Source organism: Antrostomus carolinensis, unplaced genomic scaffold (genome assembly GCF_000700745.2).
Source record: "Antrostomus carolinensis isolate BGI_N321 unplaced genomic scaffold, ASM70074v2 scaffold24638, whole genome shotgun sequence".
Classification (NCBI taxonomy): domain Eukaryota; kingdom Metazoa; phylum Chordata; class Aves; order Caprimulgiformes; family Caprimulgidae; genus Antrostomus; species Antrostomus carolinensis.
In genome coordinates, this window is record NW_010334044.1 from 328 (window position 1) to 13,505 (window position 13,178).

Here is a 13,178-nt window from a genome sequence, read left to right on the forward strand (position 1 = left end):
CCCCCCGGGAGAGGAGGATGGAGAGAGCCCGTCCCCGGGGGGCCCTGCTGCCGCCCAACCCAGCCTGGTGGCCATGGCATCGAGTAGACAAGCCAAGATCGAAAGGTAGGATCTTCCTTCGCCGTGTTTAAAGGCTTTTTTGGGTATAATTTTAAGAGAAAGGGAGAATGTCAGGCAGTGTGGGATTGTACAGACAAGGACTGTCAGGAAAGAACTGCTTCCCTTGATAGTGGAATGCTTTGAATCAGAAAATCGTTTGGTTGGAAAAGGCATTTGAGATCATCGAGTCCAGCTGTACCTGTCCACTCTCACTCCACTTTCCAAACCATGTCCCTCAGCACCTCATCTACCCATCTTATCAATCCCTCCAGGGATGGGGTCTCCACCACTGCCCTGGCCAACCCCTTCCAATGCCTCAGAACCCTTTCAGCAAAGAAATTCTTCCTCACATCCAAATCACAAAACATTCATTTTAAGATAAGCACCATGCATTATTTAGTGATATTGCCTTGTGCACAGACTGGGGAGGTGCATTGATGTCTTTAGTTTCTGGTCTTTGAAAAAGAACTGCGCAGAAGCTCTTGTGATTAGTTCTTTAATCGCTGCTAACTGCATAAAGCCACCCACGCTGGAAGTTTCCTGACAATGTGCTTATTAGATCTTTTAAAAAAGAGGTGGTTGATGTCTCTTTGTCAGGCTTTACTTAGGGATTTTGACAGTCAAGCTGTTGTTTATTGTGGTAGCACTGAAAGGCCCCAGCTGAGCTGGAGAGCTGTTCAAATTGCATGAGGTTCAGGCTGGATACCAGGGAAAATTTCTTCTCTGAAAGATTGCCAAGCATCGGAACAGGCTGCCCAGGGAAGTGGTGGAGTCACCATCCCTAGAGGTGTACAAGACACATGTTGAGGTAGCACTCAGGGTTTAGTGGGCGTGGTGGGGATGAGTTGAGGGTTGGACTGGATGATCTTAAAGGTCTTTGCCAACATTAATGATCCTGTGAATATGCTGTTTGAATTGCAAGGGTGTGATTTATATTCTAGCGAGTAACTGCACTGGTTTTTTAGTTAAACTATCAGAGTAACCTAGGTGGGATGGGTTTGGGACACTGGAATACACCGTTCCTCACCTCCCAAGTGTGAGTGGGTTTTGTCAGGGCTGCAGGCAGGGCTTTGGTTACGCAGGAACTCCCCTCACTAGGGCTTGTGCTTGCCTGTACCACACCTCCTGCTCAAGGACAAACAGGAGCTGCCTGCGTTGTGAGCTCTGTCATAAGCAGGTTGGGACTTGATCAGGGTGAGACGTTGCAATTATAGTTGCTTTCAGTAAAAAGCATAGACTACACCAACAAAATTATCCTGAGAAAGTCTGTGTCAGCACAGCAGCTCCGGACCTGTCTCATCCTACCTGCCTTTAGCCTTGCTCTCTGGATCAGCATGTGCTGCAGTGTCCCAGGGAGCAGGTTGGGATTGCAGTGGCCTCCTGAAGAGAACTTATCCCGCTGCAGAATGTAGAGACAGACAGGAATGGAGTGGTTGGCTTTGCTTCCCTGCAGGACAGGACAGGACAGGGCTGGGCAGTCAGGAGCTCAGCCTGTTAAGATATGGTTTGGGGGGTTCTTGTGGAGCACTTGTTGGATGGGTTTGGTTTTTGGAATGACTCTTGGATGCTCCTTGTCCTTTCAGCTCCCATAGGTTTCTAATCCTTGGTTCTTACTGTTGGTTCTTCAGGTGGCACTGTAACTGAAGGAGGTGGGACACAAGGGTTTAGCCTGGAAGTGAATTATCTGGGTAGTTCCCCCCTTTAATAACCAACTCCTGAAAAGGTCAAAAAAATCCAGAAAGCCAAAATTATATTAAAAAACAACCCGCATGCACAAAAACACCTGGGACAGAAATTGAAGAACTGTTTTAATCCACATTAGAAGCAGCTTCTTGATATTTTTCTGTCATCTAGAAGCGACTCAAAATAGCTTTTACATTGGTTTTCTCAGTGAAGGAACCAATGAGTTAAAGTCCTGTTTTCTCCAGGAGATTAATGTTGCCAGGCTTGCTTAATTTTACCTGGGTAAAATCTTTTAATATTCTGTGTTTGCAGGCCTTTCAGCAGAAAAGAAGTAACTGAGAGAGGCCCTTTGAAATTCAAACTATCTCCTTAAAGCTGTTTTTTAACAGACAGTAGCTGTTTTAACAACAGTAAACCATCAGAACGTCCCTTTTTGTATACAGTTTTCTTTTTGAATACATGAAATTGTGTTAAACCTCTTAGAGTAGTAAAGATCCAGTGTTGAGGCAGGAGGTAGCTCTCTAACTGCATTTGATTGAATTTTGAGAAATAGGAAGTTATTTATTCTGGAAAACACTGTATCTGGGCTGGACTAGAGAAAGGTTACTTAAATGATCTGGTTTTGTTCTCTTTGAGATAGATACAAGCAGAAGAAGGAGCTGGAGAACAGGTTGGCCTCTATGAAAACCTTTGTGGAGAGCGGGCAAGCAGATGAGGAGCAGATACGGGAATTTTACATCCTACAAATCCAGAGATGGATCAACACTGGCCTGGAGGAAATTGAGAGTATTGACCAAGAAATGGTCATCCTGAGGAGCAGGGGTTCAGTGAAACAGGTACGGGATCTCTCCTGCCTGCAGTCCTGTGCATGGTTAGACCTGGTGATAGACACTGCTGCAGGAAAATGGACTTCAGAGGAATTCAACTGAAGAGTAGCATAAGTTTTATTCTGTCAGTTGAAATTTAGCTCGATCACAGCACAAGCAGATGGGGTTTGGTTTAATTAGGAATGGGCAGTGGTCTGATTTTTGTGCTGCCACGTGTTCTGGATAGTCATGGCTTGTGAAATGCTAGAGCATTAAGTATCAGAGCTGAACCAGTCTGCATGCCCAGGCTTTTCTCCACTTTGCTGGGTTCTCCCTTAACTTAAGAACCAAATACATTTATAAATTAAAAGAAGACCCTTGTGACTTCTTTCAGGCCACCATTTCTGGTCTACAAAGTGACATTACAGAAAGAAGGGCCCATTCTGAATGTTGAAAGCTTCTCACAGACCTGCAGTTCCTGTGTAGAATAGTGTCTCTGGGCTTCATGTTACTCACTTGAAGTGTCTTGTCTAGAAATAAAAAATCATAATGTGCTACCATAGATTGTAGTCCAGCTTTGTTGGCACAGCTGGTTTGTGCAGTTCATTATTGGCACTGCAGAACTCTGCTTTTCCCCAGTGCCTTGGGTGATATCATCGGGAAGGGTGAGTTCTACTTGCTTCAGATGCCTGCCTCTGATCCCTGGCAAAAATAAGCTACAGTTCGTGCTTTGATCTGAGCTGATCTGGTTAAGCTCTGTCAGCTTTCTGCTTTGATCAGAATGGGGGTGACAGAGGCACAAAGAGAAGTGATTTGTGGAAGCTCACAGATGAAGTTGATGATTTAAACTGGATTAAGGCCTGAATTGTCCATCTTGGGATGTTGCTCTGACAGCAGAGACGTTTCTCTTCGCCAAGATTTTTAATAACTTGTTTGGGGTGGGAAGCAGAGAAAGGGGATTCTCATCTACACGATTATCTTGTGACTATTGTTTGCATTTCCAGTCTTCAGCACCACCACACGGTCCTTCTCGGCAAGTCAGGGCTCCACTGAAACCTTTCATCCTTACCCGGGATGCTGCTCAGGCTAAGTATGTTGTTTTCTGATTGTTTAGATGCAGTAGGATGCAGTGCTCTGTTCTCATATCAAGCCTAAAATATTCTTTCCTATGCAGAAAACCAGTCATTCCTTTCAGGCAGCATGTCTCCTCGAGATGGAACATGCTGGGCATCTTGAGCAGGGGCTGAGGGGAACATCTGTTGCATTTCTTCTGCTTATAGAATCACAGAATCCCAGACTGGTTTGAGTTTAGAATCACAGAATCCCAGACTGGTTTGGGTTGGAAGGGACCTTCAAGCTCATCCAGTTCCAACCCCCCTGCCAGCAGCAGGGACACCTTCCACCAGACCAGGTTGCTCAAAGCCTCATCCAGCCTGGCCTTGAACACTTCCAGGGAGGAGCAGCCACATCTTCTCTGGCCAACCTGTTCCAGTATCTGCTTTGTCTGATTTCTTGGGTTACCAGCATGCTGCAGCATCTTGGCTCGTGCTGTTTCCTCCTCTTGGGATGGCAGAAGAGGAGACTGTATTAAGCAAATATTTCTGTGTTAGTTTGTAGGCCATGTGCTTGCTGTTTGGTAAGCGGTGGAGAGGCAAAGCTTATCTTGCCCCTCTAACCTCTGTGTGATATAACAGGATTGTTCTTCCCTCTGAAAATAAAGAGCCCAGCAGTGAAAAGCACACGTGATCTCTTAATCTAGTGTAAACTCTGGAGGATTTAAATGAATTCAAATAAGTGATCTTAGAGGATGGAAAGATATGATACCTACCAGAGAACCATCAGTCACAGTAACACCAGTTTTAACTGTAAGGCTTTCCCTAGGATATCAAGATCGTAACACTTTGTGCTTCTTGCGAGGAGTGTGGCAGCTAAAGCACAAAATGGGATGGAAACCGGATTTCTTGTCGTGCTTTTGACGTTATTTGCCCTGAACCTTCCATGTATCTATTCAGCCAAGCCGTGCCTAACTCCCTTCTCAAGGGCCTCCTGGGCACGCTGTGCTAGCACAGTGTTCAGAGTGATTCAAGGTCTCTGGGCTCGAACACTCCTCACCTCTCTGAAGCCACAGGCTGAACTTTAGATGCTGTTATCACTGGCCAGTCTGTTTCTGGAGGCCCAGGCTGTAGAAATACATTTGTTCCCAAGCCCTCCTCGATAACGTGCCGTGTATCGTTAGTGCCACTCACAGCCCAGAATAGTTCTGTGCTGGGTTGTCTCTGTTTCTGCTCATTCATAGCGATGTAAAGTGCTGCCTTTGACTCTTTCTCTCTTCCCACAGAGTGTTTGGTGCTGGATATCCTGGTCTGCCTACTATGACCGTGGATGACTGGTACGAGCAGCGCAGAAGGCAAGGAGTCGTGTCTGGTCAGAGCGCGCCTCAGCGAACAGCAGGTACTGAGTGGCAAAGACTGGAGTAGAGAATTCGGGAACAGAGAATTCCTCTTGAGGAGGAGGAGGAGGGTGGAATGGGGATGTGTACAGGGTGTAAAACTGACTGAGGAAGAGTAAGTCCAGAGGAGGCCACCAGGATGATGCGAGGGCTGGAGCAGCTCTGCTGTGAGGACAGGCTGAGAGAGTTGGGGCTGTTCAGCCTGGAGAAGAGAAGGCTCCAGGGAGATCTTATAGCGGCCTCCCAGTACCTGAAGGGGCTACAAGAAAGCTGGGGAGGGACTTTTCATAAGGGCAGTTAATGACAAAACAAGGGGAAATGGGTTTAAGCTGAAAGAGGGGAGGTTTAGATGAGATATTAGGAAGAAGTTCTTCACTGTGAGGGTGGTGAGACAGTGTCCCAGGTTGCCCAGGGAAGCTGTGGCTGCTCCTCCCTGGAAGTGTTCTCGGCCAGGTTGGATGAGGCTTTGAGCAACCTGGTCTAGTGGAAGGTGTCCCTGCTGATGACAGGGGGGTTGGGACTGGATGAGCTTTAATGTCCCTTCCAACCCAAACCAATCTGGGATTCTATGATTTCTTAGGCTGTGAGAATTACCTGGATTCCTCGACTGCTCTTTGGCAGTTCCAGATCAGCTCCTGGCAGAGCTGCTGTTTTGAGAACTTGCCTAGTGATGTTCTGCTGTCCTACTGCCCCTCGCTCCTGTTCTTGCAGGTATAACTGATGAAGAGTTGCAGAAGCAGCAGGAAGAGAAAAAAGAAGAGGAGGATGATGAGGAAGCTCTCCAAAAAGCTCGGAACTGGGATGACTGGAAAGATACACACCCACGGGGCTATGGCAACCGGCAGAATATGGGCTGATGCTCTCGCTGCAGAGGGAGCAGGGCCTGGGAATCCTGTAAGAATTGCCTGTGTCCTGGAGATATGGGAGTAAATACACTGTACATATGCGGGGGGATCCGTGGCTTCTCTGGGAGGCACCCGAGTCAGAGGATTAAACGTGACAGTTTGCTTTGGTTTACATTCAATGTCAGGTTGAGCACCCTGGTCTGTGATACCACAGAGCTCCTGGCAGGTGGAGCTCTTCCTGAGGGCTCAGACTGCCTCTGTTCTCCCAGGCAGAGGAAGTTCTTGAAGGAAAAATACATTAATTTGGAAACTGCTCTTTGTATTGTGGGTGGATGTATTTATTTTTCTTTTTTCCTCTATATTTTAAGCAAAATAAAATCTCTTGTGTTGCCTAGTTCTTGCTGTGAAAATCCCTTGCTCTTCATCCCAGGCTCTTCCAGAGCAAGTCTGTGAAGCTGATTTCCAGCAGTGAAGGGAGTTGGGGATGGGAAATGGGCAATGTCAGATGACCAGTGGTTTTTGGCCAAGGCTTCTGAACACAGCACAGAGTTCACCTCAGCAGGGAGGGCTGTAGGCAGCCGGCTGCACCGATGGCTTTTCCTCGGGCTCATCCCACTGTTCCTCCCTGAGCAGACTGAAGTCTTGGGGATTTCTGTGTTCAGTAGATCAGGTATTTCTCCACAGGTCTCCAAGTGCTGGTACAAATGCCTGAAGAGAAATATTTGTGCTTTTGGTGAGTGTAACGGGGGGTCTGCTTGGTGGCAGCGCGTGTGCGTGTCCTTGGGACCCTCTCATGGAGCCCTCAAGGGGCCAATATTGGGGCAAACGGTGCCGTATTCAAAAGCGAAGGTTTTGAACACGAGTGGTCAGTGTGCTTTGAAATCTCCTTACAGAATAACCCTGAAAGGGTGAAAACCTTGTCTGGATTCCTCTGGAGGTGGGTTAAATAGCTGCTGGCACTAATCCTGCCCTGAGTGAGGAGAGGGCATCACCAATCTGTTGTACCCAGCGCTGACCTGGAGCGTGGCAAGCGCATTCCTGGGCAAAACAGTGAGGAACAGCAGCTGGAAGCTCTGGATTTGCCCAGTGTGGGCTGGCAGCAGTGACTGTGGTCGTTCTAAACCTGTTCCAAGTGTCAGGATAAAAAACCCAACAGAGCATCGCTGCTCTTTGTGCCCGTAGCAGTGTTACTACCTGGAGCAGGCACGAGGCCTTTACCCTCTTTGATCCGGTGCGGTCGGGTTCATCAGCAGAGTGCTCCCTTCCCTCTGGGGACAGTGGGATAGTGAAAGAATTAGGGATTTTTTCCTTCCTATTAGCAGGATTCAGGCACATCTGAGGGGCCAGCTGGGCTGCAGGAGAGCTCAGATGTTTAGTACGTAGCAATCTCAGCTCCTCTTATCTAATCTCTGAGCGCTCTTGTGCCCTTTTTTCCAGATACCGAGTCTCTGCGGTTTGCAGCAGCAGATGATGAGGTTTTGTGGGTTCCAAACCTCTCCCCTGAAGCGTGTTTTTAAGGACACGTGCAATCCTTTACAGGTCTTCATCCCTTTCCTACAGTTGAGGTTAGCTGGCTCTTCCTAGTGAGTGCTCCTGGAGAGGTGGATCCTGAGCAGGAGCTCTGGTGAATCAGGTGCTGTGGGTTTTTACTGTTCCTTTGGCTGTTGAAGCCCCATCTCAGAGCTGCTTTTGCGTTGCTTTTGTTTCCTTTTCTTCTTATTTTTTCCCTCCCCAATCCTCTCCAGTCACTATCCCAGTCCTCCTGGGCTAGCAGGCAGGGCTAGCTGACCCCAAAGCCCCTCTTGGATGTGGGAGAGGAGGTGGATGTGGGAGGGGATGGTGCTGGACGGTGGGGCTGAGGGTCAGGGCCTGTCTGGCGGGCTGCGTTCCCGTACCGCGGAGCTTCGGGATGACGTTTGGGGTGGCTCTGGAGGGGAGTCACACCAGGAGAGCATGACAGAGGTTTGTGAAACACCCAGAGACGGACGGTACCATTCCCTGGGGGACAGTGGCTCCCACTGAGCCACCACCAGTGCCAGCAGCGGTGGCTTTCCAAGGAGCTGTGGCTGCCCTTCGCGACGGCAGCTCCTCACCGCTCCGTACAACTCCTCATCCTCCCTAGGACCATCAGCTCTTCTCCTTGCTCTGCAAGCCAGGGCTGGAGCAGGTCCACTCCCCTGCGTGGTGGACAGTTTACCTTGGATCAGCTGGTTAAAAGCAGCTGGATACACAATCAATCGCACTCCGGGATTTCCAAACTCGCCTTTTAACCTGCGGGACCGGACCGGGGTCTGGCGCAGAACTCCTTCCCAACCATGAAAACAATCATTGCAGCCTGTTCCCAAAATCTCAGCGGTAAGAGAATTTCCAAAGCGTGTTTGGATGGTGTCTGATCCTCTGGCCATGCGAGGAGCCGCTCGGGCAATTAGTGTTTGTTGTCACCATTGTCTGTTTGCTTGAGACTGCTTAGGGGAAAGGGAGGCGATGGGAGCGATTTGGGATTAGCAGCACCAGAGGAAAACATCCAGTTGCTCAACAGGGATGAAATTTCTGACAATGCGTTCGGTAAAGTTACTCCTGCAAGTAATTCTTCAGCTTTCCTTGCTGCTCTGGGCTGCGAAGTCCCAAATTTGTGGGTTTGAAGAGGGTTTTGTCGCCCGCGGAGCACCTGGAGTTTCTCCATTTTCTGTCTGTGGTCTGGATGTTCATGGAATGCTTGAGCGGGGCTAGGAAAGGAAACTGAAAAACCCAACTGTGTGGTAGATACAAATTTGCTGAGCAGAGCTCTGCATCTTCCCTGGAAAAAGAAAAAAAAACCCAAAAAAAGGGCTTTGGGAAGCTGGCGATGGGGGTGCGGGTGACAGAGCTTCTGGGGGTGCGGGTGACAGAGCTTCTGGGGGTGCCTCGTGGGGTGTGTGGGGATGGGTGGGAGCAGTTGGTTAAAGCACAGCACGGGGAGAGGGAAAACAGCTCCTCAGTGCTGGTCATGGCTCTGGTGTTTGCTTTATTTCATGGTTTGGGTTGAATCAGGAAGAGTTGAACCACCACCAACCACCCAAATTGGGGTTTAGTGGTTCTCCTCTGACCTGAGTGTTCCCCGACTCAGGGAGCCATGGGGACAGATCTGCTCCTGTCTCATCCTGAGCATCTCTCTACCTGGCCAGCACACTGATTTGGGGTTGTTTTCCCAAGAAAACAAGGCTCTTGTGACACAAGGGCCAACATAGTGGTCATGGTGGTGGCCGTACTGGGTGGTCTTGGCCATGGCAGACCTTTGCTCGGGAGCAGGGCACTGGCAGAACCGGCGCCTCGGGCCCGTTTCAGGGAGGAGGGATGGGGCTGCCTGTGGAGTTTGGATCCTGGCGCCCAGCCCGGGGCAGTTAATGGTTCACCAAGGTTGGCTGGAGGGAAGGGGGTGGTGGGGGGAGTGGAGCAGCCCTGGGCTGCTGGGCTGTCTCTCATGGGATGGCTGTGGGGACAGCCAGCCTGGGCCACCCTGGCTCAGCCCCTGGCCACTGTCCTTGGCACTTGTTGGGGGGCAGATGCTGCCCCACACCTCCCTGCTGCACCGACTGAGAAATCCCCAAACCCTCTGAGCCTGAACACACCAAGGGGGGCTCGGGAAAGGTCCTGGCCCTCAGGGACTCAGCACAGTACAGGATGTGCCTCGGCGCTCAGATCTGCTGGTGCACCCAGGCTCATGGATGTGTTTGGGCTTGGGGGTGCCCAACCTGCTCAGAGCAGCCTTGGGTTGCCCAGGGCCACCTCCTGGCATGGTCTAAAGTTCTCTGGGGATGAGCATCCCCCATCCCATCCCATCCCATCCCATCCCATCCCATCCCATCCCATCCCTCCTCACCCAACTACTTCATCTTTCCCATCCTACCTCCTGCCTTGTCCCTGTACCCCATCCCCAGCAGTCATGGGTACCACCAGACTGGGACCCCCCCCAACTTGCTGGGACAGCATTTGTGCCACCCGTGCTGTTTTTGGGCTGGGTGCCATGTCCCTCCCCGCAGGCAGCCGTGCCAGTGTCCAGACCGCCCTGCGCACCCTGCTCACAGCACCCTGGCCCTCGCAGCGGGACGTCCGCTCCTGGCTCCAGCTCCTCGCTGTCCTGCAGTGGGTGCTCAGCTTCCTGCTGCTGGGTGAGTAGGGGGCTGTGGGGGGGTCGGAACACACCCACTCACCCTCTCACCCTGGCTCCTGCAGGAATCGTCAGCCTCCTGCTCCTCATCTACCTGGTGTTCACCAGCTTCTGGCCCATCTCCGCGCTCTACCTGGCCTGGATCATCTTTGACTGGGACACGCCAGAGAAAGGTGGGAATGGGCAGAGCCCCCCCTTCCTCCAGCTTTGAAGCATGATGGGGTGCAGGGTCCCCCTTTCTCTGTGTCCATCCTAGAAGAGCAAAGGGAGAGCACCTCATCCCACCTGCTCTTTCCTTCCTCTCCCCATCATCCTCACGGTGGGAAGAGGGACATGGCGGGGCCTGCTGCCTGCCGTGGTGGGTGTCACCTCCTGAGGTCCCTGCCTGGTTTGCAGGTGGCAGGAGGCTGCCGTGCCTGCGGCGATGGGCAGCACTTTCGGGACTATTTCCCTGTGAAGGTACGGCGTGGGAAGCCGGGGTGGTGGGACAGGATGTTCACCCAGACCATGGTGGTGGTACCACCCAAAAGGACCTGCCACCGTGACGTCCCCACAACACCATTTTGTCCTCGCAGCTGGTGAAGACACATGACCTGTCCCCCAGCCACAACTACATCATCGGCTCCCACCCCCACGGCATCCTCTGCGTCGGCGCCTTCTGCAACTTCATCACGGGCTCCACGGGCTTCGGGGAGATGTTCCCGGGCATCCGGCCCTTCCTCACCACCCTGGCCGGCAACTTCCGCCTGCCCCTCTTCAGGGAGTACCTGATGAGTGGGGGTGAGTGTCCCTGGGCAGCGGGATGGACACCTGCCTGCACCCTGCCCTCGTGGCTGTCCCTTGTCCTGTCCCTTGCATGGTCCCTTGCACGTGGTCCCCTACATGGCCCTTGTGTGGTCCCTTGTGTGTGCTCCCCCCAGACACAATCCCATGTGAGGTCCCTTGCACTGTCCCTTGCCTTGTCCCTTGTCCTGTCCCTTGAACATGGTCCCCTACATGGCCCTTGTGTGGTCCCTTGTGTGTGCTCCCCCCAGACACAATCCCATGTGAGGTCCCTTGCACTGTCCCTTGCCTTGTCCCTTGTCCTGTCCCTTGAACATGGTCCCCCACATGGCCCTTGCATGCTCCCTTGTATGCTCCCCCCAGACACAATCCCATGTGAGGTCCCTTGTCCTGTCCCTTGCCTTGTCCCTTGCATTGTCCCTCACACATGGTCCCGCACATGGCCCTTGCATGGTCCCTTGTCCTGTCCCTTGTCCTGTCCCTTGCACTGTCCCTTGCACATGGTCCACCACATGGCCCTTGTGTGGTCCCTTGTGTGCTCCCCCCAGGCACAATCCCATGTGAGGTCCCTCGTGCTGTCCCTGTCCCCTGGGCACTGTCCCACAGCACCTCTGCTCTGTCCCACCGCAGGCCTGTGCCCGGTGACCCGCCGTGCCATCGGGTACCTGCGTCCCGCCGCCCGCGGAGGCCATCGTCATCGGCGGCGCAGCCGAGTCGCTCTCCTGCTGTCCCGGTGTCACCACCCTCATCCTGAAGAACCGCAAGGGCTTTGTCCGCATGGCCCTGCAGCACGGGTGGGTCACAGCACCGCCACCGCGGGGGTCTGGGGGTCCCAGCGCCCCATCACCACCCACCATGTCCCCTCCACAGGGCCCACCTCGTCCCCTCCTTCTCCTTCGGGGAGAACGACCTCTTCCGCCAGGTGGTCTTTGAGGAGGGCAGCTGGATGAGGAGCATCCAGCAGCGCTTCCAGAAGATGATGGGCTTCGCTCCCTGTGTCTTCTACGGCCGGGGTCTCACCTCTGTCCGCTCCCGGGGCTTCCTCCCCTATGCCAGACCCATCACCACTGTGGGTGAGCATCGCCCGCCGGGGCGGAGGGGACCCCCAGGAGGTGAAGGGGTGGAGGAGGAGGAGGCCACCGGGATGATGCGAGGGCTGGAGCAGCTCTGCTGTGAGGACAGGCTGAGAGAGTTGGGGCTGTTCAGCCTGGAGAAGAGAAGGCTCCGGGGAGATCTTATAGCGGCCTCCCAGTACCTGAAGGGGCTACAAGAAAGCTGGGGAGGGACTTTTCACAAGGGCAGTTAATGACAAAACAAGGGGAAATGGGTTTAAGCTGAAGGAGGGGAGGTTTAGATGAGATATTAGGAAGAAGTTCTTCACTGTAAGGGTGGTCAGACAGTGTCCCAGGTTGGCCAGAGAAGCTGTGGCTGCTCCTCCCTGGAAGTGTTCTCGGCCAGGCTGGATGAGGCTTTGAGCAACCTGGTCTAGTGGAAGGTGTCCCTGCTGCTGGCAGGGGGGTTGGGACTGGATGAGCTTGAAGGTCCCTTCCCACCCAAACCAGTCTGTGATTCTATGACACCCTGTGATGGGTGGCATTGGAAGGCAATGCTCAACTCATATCCCTGATGAGGTGAGCACGTCCCCATGCCACCAACTTGACCTTCTTCCCCTCCTGGCAGTGGGGGAGCCGGTGACAGTGCCCAAGATTGAGAACCCGAGCTGCGAGGTGGTGGACATGTACCACGAGATGTACATCCGCTCCCTCCTCCAGCTCTTCAACCAGAACAAGACCAAGTACGGGCTGTCGGAGACGGACGAGCTGCACATCCTCTGAGCACGGCCAGCGCCGGCGGCCAGATCCTGACTCACAAGGGCAGCCGGCTCTTGCGGGTGGGGATTTCAGCCGGCCCGGCACGGGGTCCCCCCGCTCTGACCCTCCACTCCTCTGCATGAAGAACCCGAGTGGGAGGTGGGAGAAGAGGAGGAAGCGAGGGGAAGGGGACGTTGGGAAAGGGTCCCCCTTGAAAGGGGTGCGAGGGGCTGCGGGTGACACAGCTGTCCCCCGAGGATGTGGGGTTGATGTGGGGGGCCTGGCGCAAGGCTGGGGACCAGTGATGGACATGGTCCCTCCAAGACAACCAGGAGACTGTGAGCTGAGGGAGGGGGTGTCACAGGAGGTGGGAATGAGACGGATTCTTTGGGGTGGCATCACGATGGGGAGTGGGACCGGGGTGGGGAGACATCCCCCTGGGGTGGGGGACACTCCTGGATGTGGGGACCCATGGCAGTGGCCTCAGTTGGGACCGTGGAGCCCTGGGTGGGGGTGGGTGCTGCTCTGGCCCCAGGTGAGCCTTTTCCACCATCT

The 13,178-nt window shown here is 53.1% G+C and overlaps 2 protein-coding genes across 2 annotated transcripts in view; both read left to right on the plus strand.

Annotated features, from left to right (window-relative positions):
• IGBP1 (immunoglobulin binding protein 1) overlaps window positions 1-5,894 on the plus strand; it is a gene marked incomplete at its 5' end in the record, with an annotated part of 6,172 nt that extends 278 nt beyond the window's left edge. Inside the window, 5 exons of the mRNA XM_029086522.1 lie at window positions 12-105; window positions 2,423-2,618; window positions 3,593-3,678; window positions 4,927-5,039; window positions 5,749-5,894. Of these exons, the coding sequence (XP_028942355.1) occupies window positions 12-105; window positions 2,423-2,618; window positions 3,593-3,678; window positions 4,927-5,039; window positions 5,749-5,894 (635 nt within the window). The remainder of the gene's footprint in view (window positions 1-11; window positions 106-2,422; window positions 2,619-3,592; window positions 3,679-4,926; window positions 5,040-5,748) is intronic.
• A 2,303-nt stretch (window positions 5,895-8,197) lies between these two features.
• On the plus strand, window positions 8,198-12,647 carry LOC104529705 (diacylglycerol O-acyltransferase 2-like). The gene is given in 10 exon segments (XM_010174090.2): window positions 8,198-8,237; window positions 9,902-10,030; window positions 10,095-10,202; window positions 10,426-10,459; window positions 10,461-10,488; window positions 10,605-10,809; window positions 11,443-11,500; window positions 11,502-11,606; window positions 11,683-11,885; window positions 12,493-12,647. Coding segments are annotated over 10 exon segments (1,065 nt in total).
• The last annotated feature ends 531 nt before the right edge of the window (window positions 12,648-13,178 follow it).